This window comes from Microtus pennsylvanicus, chromosome 13 (assembly GCF_037038515.1).
Source record: "Microtus pennsylvanicus isolate mMicPen1 chromosome 13, mMicPen1.hap1, whole genome shotgun sequence".
Taxonomy (NCBI): domain Eukaryota; kingdom Metazoa; phylum Chordata; class Mammalia; order Rodentia; family Cricetidae; genus Microtus; species Microtus pennsylvanicus.
In genome coordinates this window covers 25,988,066-26,010,567 of record NC_134591.1, presented here as the reverse complement: position 1 = coordinate 26,010,567, position 22,502 = coordinate 25,988,066, and the positions used below count along the sequence as shown (strand labels likewise).

The following is a 22,502-nucleotide window of genomic DNA, read 5'->3' as shown; positions in this document are numbered from 1 at the left end:
CTAAATTGAGATTTAGTAAGAAAAGTTAATTGGGATAAAAATTTAAAGGAAATACTTCAAAATGGCAAAAATGGCCTTTTTTGGGGGGGGAGTAAAAGATGCATTCTTTTCTCAATGCTGTTGTTAAAATTTTTGTTTAAGAATAAGATCTAGCTATTTATAATGGGAAAGTGATAAAATTGGTTTAAAAAAAAAGTACTTCCAATGACAGATGACCAACTGAGGCAACAGAAAAATAGAAGTTCACAGCTCAGTGAGCAATCACCTGCTGTATCAGTCTTGTGAAAGTCTAACGACCTTCCACCCACAGGGTGGCAAACCTGAAAGAATTATTCTGAGGACACATTTTACCGAGCAGGAACTATATTCACTGTTTGGAGAAGGAAGCATTCACACAGCACAGACTATTCTCAAACAAGACATGGAGTGAATGCTGAACTTCTCTCTGAAGTCTATTTTCCTGCTAATACCTATACTGCACTTGTGGAACAGGCATAGAAAGTGTTTAACACAAGGACCTTAACACAAAAACACTCAATTTTGTTATGTGTCTTATTATAGTATTTTCATTATCAACAACCATGATTAGCTACAATCTTAAAAACTGTAGTGTGCAGACTCACCGTGCCCAACTACAGTCAAGCCAATGGATGATCTTTGATATGATTATTCTATTTATTCAAAACAGTAAACATTCTCTTTGATACACTGCCACTCTGAGAGTAGTCTAATTTTCAGGCAATAATTTGCAAGTCTGTTCTGCTACACACCCATCTGCCCAATCTAATCATCAGGAAGGGAAGATTCCTTTGCCAGTCTTCAAGCCAATCACAATTTATTCAGACTACAAAAATGCCACTGACCCATGCCTACTTCTTTGCCTTCACTGATTCTAATGGTCTTTCATCAGAAAATTAAAAACTAAACACATCCAACAGCTCTGTAAACAGCTCCTCAACTTAACAAAATAAGACCAAAGAAAACCCCAAAATAGGGTCTTTGTTGAGTGTCAACCTGATGAATCAAAATCCCTCTGGAGTGGAGAAGAAACCATGTGACGCAATCCTGTTCTACCTACCCCCCACACCCCAACCCTCAGAATACTGAAAATACCACTCACCCAAATGGGATCTTACAGTCTTATAAAATAGCTTAAGAGTTATACAAAACCATTCAGAAATGCCTACCTCAGCCTGGCAGAGGGCATGAAGACCTTGTAACACCAAGGCGGCTGGGGTAGCTTGATCGGGCTTCGTGCATTCATTCAGCACCTGAGAAATGGCTGCCAACATGTCTGCACCATGTTGATAGGGCCTAAAACAAATGACAGTTTCAACCAAAATTAGACCCAGAGAGCTACTATTCCCAGCTCTCTGACTACAATAAAAGGATTAATTCTTAAAGATTCACCCTCAAATACTAACAACACATGTTCCTCAAAATCTTCATGTTATGATTATTTCTGCTGTAATTTAACCTTTATTTTTATACAAAAGTTTAAAAAGACACTTTTGCAAATTTGTGCGTACACACACTCATCCACATGTACATGCATATGTGCAGGGACACACTTGTGTGAGTGAGTACCATTTTCCCTGCAGGTTTACTTGCCCATGAAAGCACACATGGATCCCAAAAGTTGATATCTGGTATCTTTCCTCAGTCACTCTCTGACCTATATTTTCAGACAAGGTCTGCCCCTGGACCTGGAGATCACTTCTAGCTAGACGGGGTAATGAGAAAATCTCAGGAATCCAACTACCACCATTCCTCTGCCACTGGGTTAAACACATGGGCCACCATGCTCAGCTTCTGTGTGGACACTGGGGATCTAAACTTAGGTCCTCTTCCTTGCATAGGAACACCGAGCAATTTATGATTCATGGTATGGATATAAAAAGGGTGATTATATTGATCATCACTATGATAATAAAGATACTAATACAAGTGATAACTGTGCCCCTACCCCATACCAGGCACCTCTCCTACCTCTTCCATATATATTATGCCACCCAGAATACCTTTAACCTAACAACTGTTCGATCTATTCTCGGGAAGCCTCAAGGACACAATACTTGTCTCTAATTAACAAATTATCAATAAAATGAAAATGCCTGACAGGATTCTTCTGTCTCATTGTCCCATAAAAACTGGATAAAAAGTGACATATTTGAGAGTACAAAAGAAAAGAACATGAGTAAGTTCTTAAGTCTGATCTGGTCTGATAGCCAACCTTTCCTGTATCCCAACCTTCTGTGTAAAACAAGAATGTCAGCGTCTTGTCTCTGAAATCTGTTTTATGCCAAGATTTTAATAAAATCCAGACACATGGGTCTTGGATTACATAAGTGTATCTTTTTTGTACCTTAGACTGTTATTGTTTTATGTTAACGGATAGGCTCAGCAAAGAGACAGAACTGTTAGGGTTTAGATTCTTAAACATTCTGACTCAAGATTTTACTGGAAATAGGAATCTTTCATGTAATCAACAATGGTGTCAACCTACTACCTACCCTGAGGATGCTTCATTTATACTGGGGACATGGATAGAAATGAGAGAATATTCACAGGAATTCTACAACACCACGGTCTAGCTCACGTGAAGCTACTGAACTAGGAATCATGTCAAATGCACGCAATCTAGTTCCCCTACAGTTTTACCTGCCCCATTCAAGGGATGAAAAGAAGAAATGAAACATTAGCTAGGGGAGCTTTGCTTGTGTTGTTTCATCCTTAGCTCTTTGATTTATCCCTAATCCAGACCAGGAGTCGATTCTCTGTCTTCATGTTTTCCTAAAAGCTTAGAGGATAGAAGGAAACCCAACATCATTTTCTCCCGACAAGCTACAATAAGGCTTTCCTACGATAATGCTTACAAGAATCTGGCCTGAGAAGGGAACTATGGCACACATCTGCAATCTCAGGAATGAAGAAGCTGAAACAGAAGAACCAAGGCCAGTCTGAGAAGCCCAGTGAGACCCCGTCTTAAAAATGAAACAACAATGAACTGCTCATGCCTACAGTCTACTGCTTACTTGTCATGGATTTATATACAGAAAAATAGAAAACATGACATGATATATGTTACTATAATGTTAAATTATTGCCCAGAAAAGGATATAAATACACTATATAGGAAATGTAAGACCCAAATTAAAAAGGAAAAACATACTTGATTTTGAAAAATAACATATCTTTTTGTGTTACAAAAATAAAAGTGAAAAGTAACCTATTATGGCATGCATCCTGAAGAATTAAGCCCATCTTACCTCTGTTTACAGATATCTCTGATGGATGCAGCTTTTGCAATCAGTTTCTCCCACTGGAGCTCCTTGCCCACAGAGAGAGAGGGCACGTCAGACATGGCCATGAAACGCTGCAGTTCAGGGTACACACGATCCTAATAAGACAATTTGACAAAAAGAGTAAATTTCCTAACTCAAGTTGAATAATGATTATTTCCTTTTATGCAGCATTTTCACCTCCAAATCTTGGATTTGCATTGGAAATTATAATATATCGCTGCTAATCAGCAGGGAACGGTGTTGTGATTATGAAAACTTTCCAGATCACACCCTTTCTACAAAGGCTTTTCCCACCGCAGCATTCCTATTGCTTTATCAGACAAATGGAGAGATGCCAGGCATAGAGCATAGGATTATTTTATGTTCTCAATTTCTGGATCAAACACAATTTACTATTTTACAGATCAAAAAACCACAATAAATCACAATTTGTCAATGCAGTCATTGATAACACTCAGTACTATCGTAATAGTAAGTCACACTGTCACATAATCCCTCTCATCAGAAAAACTAACGCGTTTACCATGCAACAAGTGTAAATATAAGCTTACCTGCTTTTCCCACAGAGATGTCAACAGGCGCAATGTGACAGCTCTTAGTTGTGGAGTGGTTCCAAGCAGTTGAATTACCCGCAGAATCTGCCCTATGCATACCTAAGAAAATATTAAGTTAACAGTTTTCACGAAGGAAGGCAACTTCAAGGTTGCAAAAGGCATTTTAAACTCTTTGTTATAAATAAGAACTTGAGTGTAAGCTTACTTAGCTCGACTCTCCTAAGAAGAAAAAAGATAGGTTTGGGAGGGACTAGTCAGCAATTTAGGGAGCAGGGGCCTAATCTCAGAGCAGACAATGTGAAAACAGATATTTAGGGATTTAAATAAATTTTTACATATTATAATAATTTTACATTAGCTACTCTAAAACAAAACTAAAAGGGGAATGAAGGATCATGGCAAAATTAGGACTTAAAATTTTATAATATGAAATAGAATATTATAATAATTTTATAATATGAAATTTTATAAAATATTAAATCAATACCAACTATTTAGGTTTCTCCCCTTCTCTCCCCAAAAGGAATCAGTCAGTTGATATACTAACCTTGTGAACACCAAGTGTCGGTAAAGTATACAATATGTCATTGTATAAGACAGGGTCTAATGGTTTTCCCAATTTGAACATCAAAACTGGAATCAGATTTGGAACCTAAGAAAAATTTAAAAGACACGTAAATTGGGCCTTGTTGTGAACTCCACAAAGCAATTCCCAGCTCTTAGTTCTTCAAGGTAAAAATATGACTGTGGATGAATTAGAAGGCTTAGAAATGCCAGCTACTGCCATTAACAGCGATTTCATGCTAGCACTAATATTTCAACTCTATTATAATGAGCTTCCAAACGTGAACTGAAACATGTATTTCTTAAACAACTATGACACTAAACAATATGAAAGTTAATATATAGTCTACCCCAAGGAAGTTTATAGTTCAGACAATCAACACTTAAGCTATATAAACAACAAATAGGTCCACATAGTGATATATCCAATTGGTTATTTTTGTATGAAATAATTAAAATCCACAAAGGGGGACAGTATTTTAAAATATCTCTATAAGCTCCTGTTTCAATCTCTGTGCATAACACAATAAATGAGAAAATAAATTTATTCATTGATCACAAGAATAAATGTTCAAATGGCAATATTTCCCACACTGATTTCCATTCAGCAAAATCCCTATTAAAATCACAGCTGAATTATTTGGTGTGGGGCACTAGTCCTAAAAGCACGGGATATTGAATAACAGAAACAACCTCAAATACCTGTATAATTCTTAAATACAGTAAAAGAAATTAAATTATCCACTTTTGGTGACTGAACAGTATTTTACACGTATTACAGCTTAATAAGCCTCTTTAAAATTCAGTTCAAGAACTGGGCAGGCGTGGTTGCCTCTTAGAGATTGAAGTGGAGTCCCTATTGCTGAAGACACCATGAACTGCAGTCACAGGACTCAAAGGGTCTGAGTTGGAGTTGACCTAGAAATCTCTTCCCTGTGCACTAGCTTTCATCATACTAAAAGACGCTATGCAAGCTGGCAGGAGGGGTGGGCATCAATACTCCTATCCTACTGGGAAGTCTATGAATCACATCAACAAGCAGCATGACAAGATCTCCCTGAAAGGGCAATAGTGGCACTCATGACTTGGGGGTAACCAAAAGCTGTCTAATTGGACATAAGGCCTGCTTACCAGAAGGGAAATCGTGTCTGGTCCTAGAAACCTACCCAACTACCCAAAGCGAGTGGAAGCATGGATCTTAGAGGACAACTTCTGTCACCTCTTGACCAGACTAACAAACCTACGATCTGCAGTCTAAACACAGACACTACACCCAAAGGCAATGCAGCTCTCATCCCTCATCAAAGAAACTTCTCTTTGGAGTAGACAGAGACCCTGACTCTGGTCAAATGCAGAGAACAAATGATTACAGTGTGCCCACCCCCGCTGGACACATCTACAATACAGCTCCTACACCTACAAATCACGAATATGGGGCAGGATGGGGAGGAGGGCAGGATGATTGTAGAAGCCCAGAGGATCAGAAAACCTACTGTAAGATTGTGTCTTCTGAAAAGGACAGGGAAACGTCACCTAGGCTCCCTCCACAATAAGGCTGCCTAAAAACACCTGAAGGACAATATTAATGTACATTAATATTATATGTGTTAATGTGCAAAGAGGAAATCCCACATGGGCATATACCTAGACAAAGAACTATAAACAACTAATACCTAATGAGAGAGAAAATTAGTTTTCCCTGGGGATGAGCCCCTTAATTGTTATCCAATACCAAGGGTCAGTCTTGAAACCATATACATAGAAACAACACTAAACAGACTAGCAGGTTGTATTGGTATATTTATGCACACATATATGTAATAATAACAAAAAAAAAAGCCAGAGCACAGGGTGCATAGGAAGGTTGAAGGGAGGAAAGGGGAGGGAAAAGATGCAATTAAATTTTAGCTGCAAAAAAAAATGAAAAACTACTTTGCAAAGGGCAAAAAAAGAAGAAAAGTACTTGACACAGAGGCATGGACCCCATCCCCAGCTAAGGACACTAAAGTAGGAGGACTAGAGATTTGGGGCTGAGGCCAGAACAAACAAAAACTCCCTTTAAAATCCTGTATGATTCTTCACTGTATTTCAGGCCTTAGCTTGGTCGACCAGAACACAGTACAAATACTAACCTTCCACTCCACATCTGAAAGGCCTGTGTCCCACATCTACTCAAATAGTCTATCTTAGGAAGCCCATTTCTTCCAAGCTTCTTAGAAGGCACTGCTTTAATTTCAAGAAGGAAAAATGTCCTCTTAACCCTACCACCAAAACGTGTGACGGCTAAAAAATTCATTTGCTAATGATCCTTGCCATAGTATATCACAGCAGCACGTGGGCTTTGCCTGCGCTGGTCACAGCCTCGCAGTACACAGCCCGAATGCCTAAGTGTTTTCACAGGTGCTGGGCCTTTGCTGGAAAGGAAACTCCATTGCTCTCACTTTGGACAAATAAGGAAAGACAATTTTTTGAACTGGCTTCTTATTTCCCATTTTAATTAAAAACAAAAGGTTATCTTAGATTGCTTTCCACTGGTCTTAATCAATTATCCCTCATGTGATGGTTTCTACCAGGGCACTCTGACAGACCCTTAGTTATGGGAATGGCAATCAGTGCACTTAGTGGCATTTTATAAAATAGTGTATTTAATCATGTGGCTCTTAAACAAATGCTTTAATTATATTGTCAGGAGAGAAATAAAATACTGTATTTGTGCTCTAAAAGTATTGTCCCTTTAAGAGCGTTGGCCCTCAAGAATTATTCACCCTTTACTCTGCCTGGTTGAGAAATAAAAAACAATGTCAGAAATGTTTACACTAAGTAATCTTTGACTAAATATCACTCTTATAATACAATAGCCCAAACTGAGTAACCACATAAGCGAAAGAATAAAGAAAGATACTGCACTGGATAAACAGGTATTAAGCACATCTATGAAAAATATTTTGCCTGGAAGTATGGGTTGCTATTTTCCTAATGAAACACTGACCCGTGTATTTCTTTACCCAGATGCCATCACCAGCTCCTGAGCCTCCTGCTCTTCCAGTTTCTATTCAGCACAGGCAGAAAACAACAGAATGCTCAGACTCTAGCTGGGATTCAGAGTCAACCATGTCCTGCTCTGGTCCATCTTGCTCTCTGGCTTCATAAAGCACAATGTTTTCTCTTTACAGACTCATAGAATTCAAGTCACTGATGAACAAATTGATTTAAAACGTGTAATTGGGACAAAAATCCTAAGACTATCAGCAGATTTCTCAGCAGAAATTTCACAAGAGAGAAGGGAATAAATGCCTACTCAAAATGATATATTGGGGGGGGGGGCAAACCAAGAATATTGAATCTAGCAAAACTACCAAAACACTACAAATATCAGGGGGAAAAAGGCATCTTCAGACACATAAAAGCTTGAAACCTGCCTAAAGGGAAATGTTAAAGAGACCCCTTCCAAACAAAAAGCAAGTACACTTGACAATAACACAGAAGCATAGGAAAGTATAAAGCTTGCTGGAAAAACAAATACATAGACTACCAAAATTCTGTAATACCTAACATGAGACATTATGTTTTTTCTCATTTATTTGGTTAAGGATATGGGAAGGCATGCCACAGTTCATGTGTAAAGGTCAAAAGACAAGCTGAAGGAGTCAGTGCTTTCATTCTCCTACATTGGTTCCCAGAGTCAGACTCGGGCCATTAGGATTGGTGGCAAGCACCTTTAGCTGCTGCACCATCTTGCCGGCCCATATATCATCGTTAATTCTATTATATGAGTTAAAAGACAAAAACATAAATAACAATAGCTATGAAATATACAAATAGACATAGTAAAGAATATTCCGAAGACCTTCGTGAGGATCCAGGGGACTCCAGGAGGCAGAACACAGGAGTGGTGCACACAAAGCACTTCTCGTTTTTATTATTAAAGCAAAAGAAACCTGAGATGACGTTTCAGTTAGTATAAGCAAATACAAGTACAGGGAGGGACTCCACCTGGTGATATGCCTTATCATCTCTGGTCATGTGAACAGAGCTAAGAGTATTCCTTCCCGGCATCTGCCTTACACTCAGAGATAATGCGGACATGCTAGGGCACTCCCTTCCCATCCTAGGTTTCAGGTCCATTCACTTAGTAGAGTTGATGCAATCATTTCTAGAAGGCCACCTTGTAGAAACAGCATTCTGCACTCCGCCCCATCCACAGTTAGAGTGAATGCACAGCTTCTTACACAGGCTCCCACATCCTTGGAGTTAACAAATGTCGGCTCCTACATAAGACTTAGTCCTGTGAAACATGGACCTAAATTCTATGTATGCACATTTGTTTGCCATTTACCAAAGAGAAACAAATAATAATATATACAAGGTCATAAATGAAAAGATAAAACACATGTTATATCATAAAACAGGGAATATGATTGGATGGTATCAATAAGCATAGACATATATTAATCCAAGAATTTTAATACTTAAAGTGCTTTTTAAAAATTCTTCATTCTTGGGGCTAAAAAGTTGGCTCAGTGGTTAAAAGTACTTATTCCTACAGAGAACCTGGGTTCAGTTCCTACCTCCACATGGCAGCTCACAACCACTTGTAACTCTAGTCCAAATGGATCTGATATACACTTCTGACTTCTTTGGACACCAGGCCATGGACATGGCGCACAAACACACATGCAAATAAAACATTCGCACACATAAAATAAAGTAAATCTTTTTTAAAAATAAAATCTTCATCTTTGTTGGATGCAGTAGTAGCATATGTGTGTACTACCAGTTACTTGGAAAACTGAGGCAGTAAAATCTCTTGAACCCAGGAGCTGTAAAGTATCCTGGGTTGGTCTTTCTCTCTCTCTCTCTCTCTCTCTCTCTCTCTCTCTCTCTCTCTCTCTCTCTCTCTCTCTCTCTGTCATAGGCATGCAAACACACGCACACACACATACACACACACAATCACACAATTCATTCTACCAAAAAAAGCACATAATATACAATTAGACTTTTTAGTATCAGTTCCTTTCCTTAATTACTTGGCAATTGTAATTATAGTACCTGTTTATTGCTTAAGTAACTCATTGGAAAGCAGTCCACTGGCCGGTACTGAAAAGCTAATTATTTTCTCCACTTATAAGGCATGCACCAACTTCAAAAAAAAGCTAAATGTGGTATAATTTTACTCCTCTGAGATTCAATTATAGTTACATCAAAACATGATCGTTAAGCAAATAGTCTAAAGCAATGATTCTCAACCTTCCTAATGCTGTGATCTTTTAATACAATTCCACATGTTGTGGTGACCCTCAACCACAAAATTATTTCACTGTTTCTTCATAACTGTAATTTTCGCCCCTGTTGTGAATTATAATGTAAATATCTGATATGCAGGATAACAGCATATCAGGATAAGGTGACCCCTGTAAAAGGGTAATTTGACCTCTCAAAAGACCCTCAAGTTGAGAAATGCTGGTCTAAAGTCTTGACATTTGGTCTTCGGGAGTCAGTTAACACAAAGAGAAAAAAAGAACCTAGGCTAACAGAGCAGACCATCATCTCTCTAGTCAGTTAACACAAAGAGAAGAAAAGAACCTAGGCTAACAGAGCAGACCATCATCTCTCTATGGGGCCACATCTCTCTAGCCCTGCTCTAACCCAGCTGGAGCACCTGCTCTGCAGGGACTCCTCTACACACATGGGATGTAGCAATCTCAGTCCCCTGCACACTTGGGGACAGAGTGGAGCAGATTTCAGGTGACACACTGAAGCTCATATAGAGGTGAGGATTGGATCAAAGCAACCCAGCTTCAAAACCTCTGTGGCCGCTCTTAGCCCATACCAAGTTCAGGAATGTCACCTTTTCACCTCTTCATCCCTCATTTCTTACACACAAACAATACTTTTAAAATACATAGATTACCCTAAATTCTTCTCTAGCTGACTGAATACTGAGAGCAAAATGGGCCTTGCAGTAATGTTGCAATACTTTATAAATAGGTATTAAAAGTCTACCATTTGCAAAGTATTCAAAAGTATGATTATCAAATTAACCTGGAACCAGAAAATTTTACCTGTCAGATAAAGGAAGGGTACCATGATGTCAAAAACAGACAATCTCAGACTTGAAGGTGTGAATTTCCCATTATATTAAAAAAAAAAATAGTTCAACAATTCAGGAGCTCCAATAATCACTGCACACCACAGTAGGATGAATTCAGACAGTGTATCAGTAGAGGAGTTTAAAGCGTGTAGGCTATATCCCCAACAGAAGTGTGGCTTCCTAAGAAGTTTCATTTCCTTTTGATTCCTGACTCTCAGAAACAAAGGGTGCACACACGCGCGCGTATACACACACACACACACACAAATATGCTAAGAAATTTAAATCATGAAAAAAAATAGTTGACCACACTATGAAAATGTAGCTACCGAAAAAGAAAAAGGGATATAACTTTACCAATTGCTAACATATTGGTAACTAAACTCCTGGAGGCATTAATTTTCACTCATGAACAAATACAACTTTTATATTTCTACCATGTGAGTTCTCAACCATTGGAGATCTGAAGTTAAAGGCAAATAACCTATAACTGATGTACAACATGGGTATTTCTCCTCTCAATATTACCCAAAGTCAATTTCTGCTACTTGTGTAACATTGGGAACGAGTTTTTTTTATCAGAAACTGAACCAAGTGTATGGAAATTGTACAATGGCATAAACTAAGTACATGAACTAAGTAACTATGCACTAAAACCAGAGAATCTTAGTATTTTTGAGTTAAGTAAAAAACAGATTGCTCAAAGAAACCATGAGAGTCAAATTAACTTCCTAGGGTATGAAAATCCAGCAGAGACTAATGTAACTGCGATGCTAATCTGTACTTTGGTAACGGGAAGAAAAGCGGGCCAGCACAGTTGGCTAATTGTCAAGTCTGACTCCAAAGTTTCTTTCTTGCTTCATTGCTGAAAACATCAAACTTTAAGTATTATATCTCATATCATTAATTTTATAAGGTCTTAATTCATTAAATAAGGTCTAAGTGAATGATGATAAACAAATGACCTAATTAGAATGTTAAACTAACCAAGATTAATGCAAAGGATGAGGAACAAAACGAACAGCCCAGAATATTATGGGGGAGGTGGTGCTGCTCTAAATCTCTGGAAGAGAAGGCGGTGAAAACTGAGGGCACTGCCTGAAGGAATCCGTGTAAAGTGCTGTTAAAGAATGACAGGAAACACATCTGGTCTGCTCTTATCTTGCACAATCTTCTGCCTCGGGAAAATTATCAGAACACAGATGAAACAGCATTAGGAAGATGACACTGGCATCTATGACAGGAGGCATGATGGGAGCGGGTGATAAATTAATCAATGAATGGTTTAGACAAACCAATTAGCTAGCAGGGAGGGGGTAAACCAACAAGAACAAACTGCACATGTTTTTAGGAATTATTTAATGAGTCATTTTAAAGAATTCAGAAAAATGTACGGTGAGTACGTGCACGCTGGAGAGACAGGTAAGAACTGACTGAGCATGAACAAGGAAAGCTTTATTAGAGTACGTCAGTGGCCGCTCTGTGGGAAAATACCGCTGTCAGTCAGCTTAAGAGGCTGAGGTTTATTTTGGCTCATAGCTTTAGAGATTTAGTGCATGGTCACCTGGTCCTCTCACTATGGGCCTAAAAAACACGGTACATGATGGCAGCAGTCTGTCAGCAAGGAAGTCTGTTCACCTCATAGCCACCAGCAAACAAGGAGGGAAGGGGAAGGGGCTGGGTGTCTCCCTATCCCTTCAGGAACACAGTCTAATAATGTAACTTCAACCTACGAAGCACTCCTCCTCCAGGTTCAACATTTCCAGTAGTGTCAGGGGTTGGCACCAAGCCGTTAATATTCAGTCATCCAGGGGCCACTCCAGAGCAGAACTATCACAGTGAGGACTGATATAGATTAAGAACAGCATCCAGCAAAAGGAAGCAACGACAGCAGTAGCCAAGGAGAAACAGATCAGCCTGGAAACCTAAGTTCAACCCAGGAACCCACATAAAGGAGCAAGGAAAGAACCTACTATACAGCTTGTCCTCTGACCTCTAAAAACACACAATGGCACATGCATCCACGTGCGCACACACACACACACACACACACACACACACATCAACCAATGACTCAATATTCTAAGAAAACAAAAAGGTAAAATTTCTTAATATACAGACTCCTACCCCAGCCCAAAAGGGCAAAACACATAAATCTGACCTTAAAGACAACGAAAGAAAGGATCCAGGAATGGCTCAGTTGGGAATGTGCTTGCCATGCAAGTATGAAGATGAAGACCTGAGTTCAAGCCCCATCACCACACAAACATGCCAGCACAGCAGCACACACTTTTACTATGAGTGCTAGGGAAGCGGGGATTGGAGGAGATCTGTGCTTTCAGGGAAAGATATTCTAGCCAAATGAGTAAACTCCAGGTTCAGTGAGAGACCCTGTTCCAAAAACTAAACTCGAAGTGATAGAAAAAGACACTCAAGGTTGACCTCTGGCCTCCATATGTTAATTTGTACCACCCCCAAGAAAAATAAACATATGCACATAAAAAGTTAAGAAATAGAAACCATAACAACATTCAATCTCGTTGTTTATAACTGTAAATTATAGACAAATGTCTTGTAAAGGTTTCAATGTATCTTTAAGTTATACAATATAAGGATATAGTGAAACAGACTCAACTCAGGGTAATAATAAAGAAAAAAATAAATCTCTACTTTAAAATCCTGCTTCCTTTAGCTGGACAGACAGATCAGTAGATAATACTTGCTTCCTAAGCAATAGGACCTGAGTTAGATTCCCAAAGTCCATTTAAAAAATATCAGGTATGGTAGTGAGTGCCTGCAATCTCATTGATACAAAGGTAGACAGAGAGATCTCTGTGGCTAGCTGTGCAGCTGACCTAGCCTACTTGATGAGTTTCAGGCCTGTCTCCAAAACCAAAAACAAAAACAACAACAACAACAAAAAAACCAAACAGGCAAACAAAAAACCCAGATGGTGGTATGCCTGCAGAACAGTATCAGGTCTTCCTCTGGGCCTCCATACATGCAAACCTGAACACACAATTGCACACTCAGTACACACACACACACACACACACACACACACACACATCACTCACAAAGACACAAACCTCAACTCAAGTACAGATATGCTTCAAAAATAACATCTCAAAATTAGAGACTAGGGAAGAAAGGGTACATGCAATTCAAACTGCTAAAAGGTGAGAACTGAACATGAGGCTCCTAAATTATCCCACCTCTTTGAAAATGCTTGAAACCTTCCATGATCAAATGTTTGTTCATTTTTTAATTCTATTTTAGGGCTCAAAGAAAATACCTGCTTTGCAAGGATGAGGAGAGAACCCATGGGCCAAAGAGAGCGCCATGCACTTGCAATACAAAGCACTGGGAGGCACAGGTAGACCCTGATGCACACAGGTCAGGGAGCATCACAAAGGAGGTGCAAAGGGTTACCCTGGCCTCCACACACTTGTGTAAAAGTGAGAATGTACATCTACACATGTGTGTACATGCACATACATTCATAAAAATGAGGTTCTGTTTATTATTCTCTAAATATAACAGAATATTTTAAAAGAGATCAGAAATCAAAATTTACAAGATAAAATACTGAATATGAAGGGAAGGAGAGGATAATAACATGTTTAGAAGATATTCGATGTATACTCAAATATCAAAAGGTTGGGCACTCTTAAAGCTGAGCAGGAGAATTGCCATGAATTTGAGGCTACCCTGGCCTATGCTGTGAATCCCAAGACAGCTTGGGCTATAGAGTGAGACTCTGTCCAAAACAGTAACAAGTTTAAAAAGTTTAAAGAGGAAAAGATTAGAGACTGCAACTACTCATTTCCAAGCTACTATCTTAAAAGTTAAAACAGGCCAAATTAACTAAGCCAATACCTAAGAATTGTGCAGAAAAGGGTTAGTTAGCACAGCAAGCTATCTTCCACAGAAAAGCCTACTTGCATAGCGGTTTCTGGGTGAGATACTGGCAAACAATTTGGAGGTTGTTGCCACTGTCCTTTAACTAATAGATCCTGTTCAATCACAATCTATAAACTCAGCTAACCAGCCCTAACAGAACCAACCCTCTGACCCCAAGCCTTTCACACACTCCCCACCACAAGATACTGGACACTTTCCACCCTGACCCCACGCTGGAGGAACTGAGGACACAGGATACTACTTCATGAGAGGACTGCTAGAAATGTTTGCTGATTTCCATGGCAATTAGCCCCATGGATTGTCTTCCTTGCTGACTGTGTTTTTACCCCATCATTCTAACAAATCACAGACATGCTGATTTGTCTTGTGAGTTCTACCAAATCTTAGTGATTTGGTACCTAGGTATAAATCCTGAGGATCCCTCTGACCCAATATCATTCTTCATTTTGCTTTAAGAGAAAAATAAATTAAAAGGAAGGTAGTGGGTGCCAGGAGACAATTTAGTAAGATGTTTACTGTTTACTGCCCTAACTTGAGAAGCTGAGTCTCAATCCGCAGTGCCTGTATACAGCTGAGCACAGTAGCACAGTCTGTTGTCCGTCAGTGAAACGCGAGGGGTAGACAGGAGAGTTCCCAGAAGCTCATGGACCAGGTGGCCTGTCATACGCAGCAGTAAACGGCAAGCAGATCCCACTCAAACAAGGCAGAAGGCAAAGAATAACACCCGTGGCTATCCTCTGACCTCCATATGCAAACTGTGGTATGCATGCACCCACACAAATGTGAGCATGCACACACACACACACACACACACACAATTAAACACGTGTGTCACAGCATCACACGCACACAAGTGAATTAAAATTTTAAAGTAGTAGCTGGAGGCTGGAGGGATGTCTGAGTGGTTAAGAGCACAAAATACTCTTCCAGAGGACCTGGGTTCAGTTCTGGGCACCCACGTGGTAGTTCATAACAATCTTAAACCTTCGTTCCAGGGAATCCTATGCAAGCTTCTGGCCTCAGGAGATACTCTACTCATGTTGTGAATACGTATATGAAGACAAAATTCCATACATATAAAGGAAAAAATTATTTTTAATAAAGGTGAGTGGATGCCAGCAATATTGCTCAGTGGGTGAAGAAGTGATCCCCAGGGCCCACATAAAGGTAAGAAAGAACCAACTCCACAAAGTTGTCCTCTGACCTCCATAACTGTGATGTGGCACACCACACACACACACACACACACACACACACACACACACACACTGAAAATTAGTAATAGTAAGAAAAATAAATAAAAGTTCTTTTGAAGTGATTAAGAAAACAAAATGACCTGAGCACGGGGGCAAGTGCCTTGAGTCCTGTACCAGAGAGGCAGAGGCAGGAAACCTAAGCTGAAGGCCAGCCTGTGGGAACTAAAGAGCGGCCACTGCTCAGGCTTCCCTGACCGTTTATGCTGAGTGAGCAACACTTGTGAATCAGCTCCACACAGGGTTGCCTGGGTTTTCAAACAATGAGAAGACACAATTCCTGCTTCCCTGTGCGCTGAGTACTTCGCAGTTAAGGAACTCATCACTACCATCCCACAACTCAGAAAACAAAAGGCAAAGCAAACAGTTACTGGGGACATAAATTAAGGTATAAGAACAAAAAAAAAAAAAAATGTCAAACCAGTCTCTGAAACTTGCAAAAAAGCAGGCAGCAGAGGCAATGGTTCTTCTGCTCAGAAGGGGCAGAGTTTAGAAATCTGAGAGTCTATTACTCAAACTGAGTTTTAATTAATTAAACTTGAATCTTGGGTTCTTCACTCATATGAGTCAAATTAAAATGCTCAGCAGTTAGATGAGGCCACCCTCTGGACAACACCAACTATAGAAACTTACACCAGAACACAGAGTTATACTGAGCAATGCTATCCTAGCGGGATGAGGAGAGCAGGAAAGGTCCATGTTTGCTCTAACAACAAACCTAACAGTTGAAATCCTGTGCTACATAGTTTCTGTCGATTTGGCACGAGTTAGGCTCATCTGAGAAGAGAAACCTCAAGTGAGACAATGTCTCATCAGACAACCTGTAGGAACATCTGTGAGCATCTAATAATGATTGAGGGGAAAGGGCTTAGCCCACTGTGAGCAGGGCCACCCTGGGCAGGTGGTCCTGGGATGTATAAATAAGCCAGCCAAGCAAGCCATGGGGAGAGCAAGGCAGTAATCAATGTTCCTCCATGACCTCTGCTTCAGTTCTACCTCCACGTTACCTTCAGTACGGCTTCAGCAAGCGACAGGAGCGCCCTAAGCATTCAAGGACCAGGGACACAGGATGGAAGGGCAGGAAAGAGTGCACAAAGCATTTCCTCACATGGACCACAGCTGGTGCAACGTGCTCCTGCATCCCCTATCCTCATCTTAGGTTCAAGGAGCATCACTTCTTCCGTCTGCTGAACCTTGTATACAGGCTTCTTATAACCTGGGAGCTCAACCCAAAATCTTTATAACCATGAGAGACAGTGTTCAGGGAGACCAGAGTAATTGTTTTCAACCTTTGAGGTGGAAAATACCCTATTTACTGTTTGTTATACTAACTTTATGCCCACTTTTACTTCAGTATACTCTAGGTCCTAGTTACTCACAACAGCCTGAAAATGACCTGTATTACAGGCAGCAACTGTGTTCCTTTCTTCTTTGTGCTTAGAACCATAATATGATAAGATTTCTCAACATCAACTGAAATGAACTCAAAAAGAAAAGGGAAAAAAGAGGTCTTACAAAAGGTGTATATAAGCCACTTAAAAAAACCAAACTTATAGGTATTCATTCCAACACATTCTCAGGTACGTTCTGAACACACTTTGGCGGTTCTCTTGTCAGGCTTGGTGCTCCACACCTGTGATCCACCACTGTTCAGTACGAGGCAGGAAGCGCCTATGATGGTCATCTAGTCTTGTCTGTCAACTTGATCCAAGTACAGATCAACCTGTGGGTATGTTTGTGTGAGCAGCTTCAGGAAGGATGAATTGAGACAAGCCTCCCCCAGCATAGGTGACACTTCCCACAGGCAGTCAGCACTGGAAATGTCACTTGCCTTCCTGCAATGCTTCTTGCTGGTGAAAGCATCATCCACTCCTGCCATCATCTGCTGACCTTCTGACTTGGACAAAAAAACAGCAGCTGGCTGTCAAGTAATCTCCCAGGCCTTCAGGGTCAGAATGAGAAAACTGAAGCATTCAGCTTTGTGCAATGAGCAGTTACAGGGTTTTCTGCCTTCCACGGTGCAAGTAACATGATGGCTTAGGCCCCTAATTTATCCCTTGTATATAACAAATGTTCTATTGGTTCTTTCCCTCAGAAAACCCTGACCACTACAGTTTAAGGACAACCTGGCGTACATAAGAGGACCATGTCTCAAAGGAAAAAAGTTTTTTTGGTTCTTGAGCATTACAAACTAAGGGCCTATTTTTAGACAAGTAAAATCAATATTAGAATAGTATTTCTAAACACATGTTTCTTATCTATGATGAAGACGCAGCATTGGAAAGTTTCAGTAGCTCCATAATGTCTGACACAGCATGTTCCTGACATGCAGACTTGGTGCCTGGCACTTCCCCCCAATAGAAATATCACTCCAGGAGGAAGGAGGAGGCTCATGAGATTCGAAAGTAAACAGGAGTCACGTGTCTGGGGAAGAGTCACAGGGTGAATCTAAACTGCCCGGTGATCACACGGGTGTATAGGCTGCCTATGGGCTGTACAGAGATCTCTGGAGTTGCAGCGTTTGGAAGGCATCACCAGTCCTGGGGTGGGCTGTCCAGTCATGCAGCTGCTTCTGAGTCATCCCTGCTTTTGCAAATAACCCCTCGCGTACACTCCTGTTAGTAACCCAGTAAAAGGTCACCGATTCACCAGGCTGGATTGGCTTGTCATGGGTACCCTTACTGGGATGAGAAGACATTTATGTTGTGTCTCTCCAGGAAGTCTGCCAGACAATACCAATGAACACTAGAAACACAGTCAACTGAATTGAGATGTGTTGTAAATACGAGTAAAATATGAAACAAATCTACAAGGGCTCATGTAAAAGAACACCCAAAATAAGTCAGATATACTAGGTTATATAGTACGTAACGTTAAATATCATTTTATATTTTCCCACCTTTTAAAATATGCAACCACAAAACTTGAGGTGTGAGGTACGTTAGTGTATATATTGACATGTGTTAATAGGGGTTCAAAATTCAATACTGGATAGATTCCTTGATCGCTTTCACCTAATTTTTTAAGACAGGGTCTCTCACTGAACCTGGAGTTCACCAATTTGGCTAGACAAGCTGGCCAGCAAGTCCCAGGTATTCTCTTGCCCCTGCATCCACAGCACAGTGATTACAGGCCCTCATGGCCATGCTAGGATCTTTCTAAGTGCTGGGGGTGCGAGCTCAGATCCTCAGAGCTTTGTGATAAACACGTTGACTCTCTCCACAGCCCCACTACCTTAAATTTTAAACCCACTAAATTAGCTTTGATTTTCTTTCCATGAAAGAACACTGTTCTCAATCTCCTTGTTTAATCTAAACGTAGTTTAAAACAGGCACACGAAGACAAACATGGCTCAGTAGGTAAAAGGTGACTGCTGTCAAGTCTAATGACCTGAATTCAATTTCTGGGAACCAAATGATGGAAAGAAAGAACCAACTCCTACAAACTGTCTGACCTTCACATACATATATGTACACATACACACACTATATATATGTATGCGTAGACTATATATACACAGTGTATATTTAAATGTGTGTAATTAAATAAATAAAAATGATTTTTTTAAAAAAGCAGACATACAGAGATAACAGTGATTATCTCCCTTTTGAAGAACTTGGGAGAAAAGGACAGTGACAGCTTCAGGCAGACATGGGATGTTTTTGTCTAGCTACAGCCAGGCACTGCGTCTGTAACAGAACAAATAACTGTGCAGTGTGAAAAAGAACAATAAAAATGTAACCTTTGCTGACCATGGATTATAAACAGAATTCTGTACTCTGGATTATACCATTTAATTCACATGTTAAATTTAATGAGGAAAGTTATTTTATAATTCTAATTTGAGGGAAGAATATACCATTATTACACTGTAATAAACTCTCTAGTAAATTTTGGGTATTATAAGAAGAAATTAAGCCAGGCAGTGGGGGTGCATGTCTTTAATCCCAGCATTCAGGAGGCAGAGGAAGGAGTTCTCTGTAAGTTTGAGGCCAGCCTGGTCTATAGAGTGAGTTCCAGGACAGCCAGGGCTACACAGAGAAAACAAGAAGAAATTAAATTCACTTTTTATATAGAAGGCATGGCCATCTTCTTTCCATGCAACCATGACATAAAATGGGGAAAGCTTGAAGCCTGTTACAAATAAATCCCACATTTTCATATCCTACAAAAATGCTACCAAAGCGGATCAAGACAACCACTCCAGCAACATAAAATTCTTGCTGAGCGGGAAATCAATCGGAACCTCATGTAAGAACAGACGAAAACACACCACTTAGCACTTGCATGGCACCTTTTACACTGTTCTCCCACCACACAGAGCATATTTCCGTCCTCACACCACTGCTGAGAGGTCAGCAGAGGACGCATACAGTCTTCCAAGAACTAAGATTAATCACTTCATCCAGGTTCCATCGGGCTTTCACTTTTGTTCTGTGGGTTGCTTTGTTTATTTTTTTTTCCTTCGAGAGAGAGAATGGTTAAACAAGCCACCTAAAAATTTTTCCTGGCTTCTAGATCGCTAGAGTCTTCAGAGACGATGGCATTTGAGCTGAACAATATACGCGAATGGTATGATTTCAAAAATAACTAAGAAAGAAGAGGGCTCCACCGATTTAGAAAAGGGAAGGGAAAAGGACATTCCAACTTAAAATAATCCTGCAGTTACAAACAATATAAGTAGCAGATCAGAGCTAAGTCGTTTTTATTGAGCTCCTTTGTGAAAACATATTTATTAGAACTCAAACCCTGGCCCACCTTGAAAAATAAAGCAATATTCCGTACACGCTAAATGGTCAATTTAATTTTTAATGAGTAGATGACACGGCAAGAAAGGTTCAGTACTTTAAATGCTAAATGCCTGGGAATGTCTTCATTGGCTTTTTTGAGCAGTTTCAAAGAGCAGACATGAGGATTCATTAGCTCTTAGCACATATGAACCTGCTCCAAAGGCAGCCAAGAGAGTTGCTTAGCAACAGTGCATTTTGCATCTCTCATCATCCCCAAAGATGCTGCTGCAGCAACAGCTAGGTCAAGCCTCTCATTAGCAACCTGACAAAGGGTTTCTATCTCCCATTCTACAAAATTATTTTTATTTCCAGGTGAAGCTCAAATATCTATGCATTATTCCAGCTGGCAATATATTTTCCTTCCTCTACTCCTTTTCATTCCCTGCCCCCACTTCAACTGATATGCTTTAATGAACCCATCAAAATACCTGTAACAAAAGCAGGCACTGAGAAATCCAATAGAATTTATATCCCTATTCACACCACTCTAACTGGTCCGTAGCTTTTGGGCAATAAAGTAGGAAAGCTTTAAAGGGAAGGAGGAGGGGAAAGGCATTGAAATCAAATAATGAGGAAAAAGTCAGCTACTTGACTTCAGAATTAACAAAACACAAAATCTATCCAAATTATTTGCAATGCTGTTCCTGACTACTTTCTTGTCCACATAAAAGCTAACCTGAATTATCTAGCAAAAAAAAGTAGAAAATTTCAGAGTGGTGATAGATTATGATCAATAAACAGAGAAATAATACTGAGTATTATCCATGGGTAAAAAACTGCAGTTCCTGCTTTAATGACTATATTATAAACACCTCAGATCAATAGTGCTTACTTACCTCTGAAGATATTTTATAAAATATTTACCAATCAACAGTTTCCACGCAGAACGGAAACATGAACACACATAATCTTTCCTGTATATAGTCAAAGACTCTTTTAAAAAAGCAAATAGAATAAGCAGAAAGACATTTCACTTCATCGTATCTTAAAGCACATAGCCCAGTTTTGACATTAACTCCAGCCAGCTTGGTGTCTGAGCCTCTGCTTCCATGCACACCCTATAGAAAGGAACACAGAATGTGCACCGCCTGCCTCAAAAGACAGAGTGTGGCCCTGATGAACACTGACGAAGAATGCTATAATGAGGAACATTTAAAGACAACTGTTATCACACCAAATCAAATTAGGTAAGTTTGTTACATGATCTGAAAGGAATAATGTGATTGTCTTCCTGTGCTCCCCCACCCCCTCCGTTCCTTCAGTACAAACAGCAAAGAATGAGTCTTGAGGGGGATTTCCCAGAAGGGTGTCATTTACCACTAAAATATTTCATCCCAGCAGTTGAACGACCATAAAAGGGTGAATGTCCTCCAGAGTCTCTAATAACGGCAATGCATCTTGTGTTACTATTCACAAGTGACCTCTCAGTCAGGCGATTTAATTTTTCCCCTGCAGCATGGTTGGTTTCACACACGGTGTAATAACAGTTTTTGCACAACAAGACAATTCATCCGATTAGAAGGACTGCATTAAGCCTTTCATGAACAGCATGTGTCACCATAGCTTTACCCAGAGCTTGATTTAAGACAACATAACATATGCATGCATGGTTCTCCATTTTTCAACTGCTTCAAAAATGACTCTTGGACTTTCTTCAGTAACTCAGCAGACCACTGCCTGTGCCCTTCCACAAACTCATCAGCTGCTCCGTGAGGGCTTCAAAAGATACACGGAGAAGCAGGCGACAGAAATGCCCACAGGGCTCCTTCCCGCACGGGCTAAATGACACGCTAATGTTTCAAATGGGAGAAGGTAAAAAGGGGGACACAGACATACCTGATCAGTGCAATGGGTCTCATTCATCACGGTATGACAGCAATGCACCGCTAATATAACAATGCACAGCTCATCAACTTTAAGCAGAGTGAATTTGGAGACCCTCAAACCTCTACAAAGCACAAAACAGAAACAGGAAAATCAAAGGAAAAGCTGTGAAGTCGCCATCTGGTCGCCGCTAC

At 40.0% G+C, this 22,502-nt stretch overlaps 1 protein-coding gene across 1 annotated transcript in view; it reads right to left on the bottom strand.

Annotated features, from left to right (window-relative positions):
* The window catches only part of Focad (focadhesin), a 289,636-nt gene that overhangs the window by 158,958 nt on the left and 108,176 nt on the right, over positions 1-22,502 (bottom strand). Inside the window, exons 12-15 of the mRNA XM_075946771.1 lie at positions 4,407-4,511; positions 3,857-3,958; positions 3,270-3,400; positions 1,188-1,314 (exon numbers count right to left, since the gene is read on the bottom strand). Of these exons, the coding sequence (XP_075802886.1) occupies positions 1,188-1,314; positions 3,270-3,400; positions 3,857-3,958; positions 4,407-4,511 (465 nt within the window). The remainder of the gene's footprint in view (positions 1-1,187; positions 1,315-3,269; positions 3,401-3,856; positions 3,959-4,406; positions 4,512-22,502) is intronic.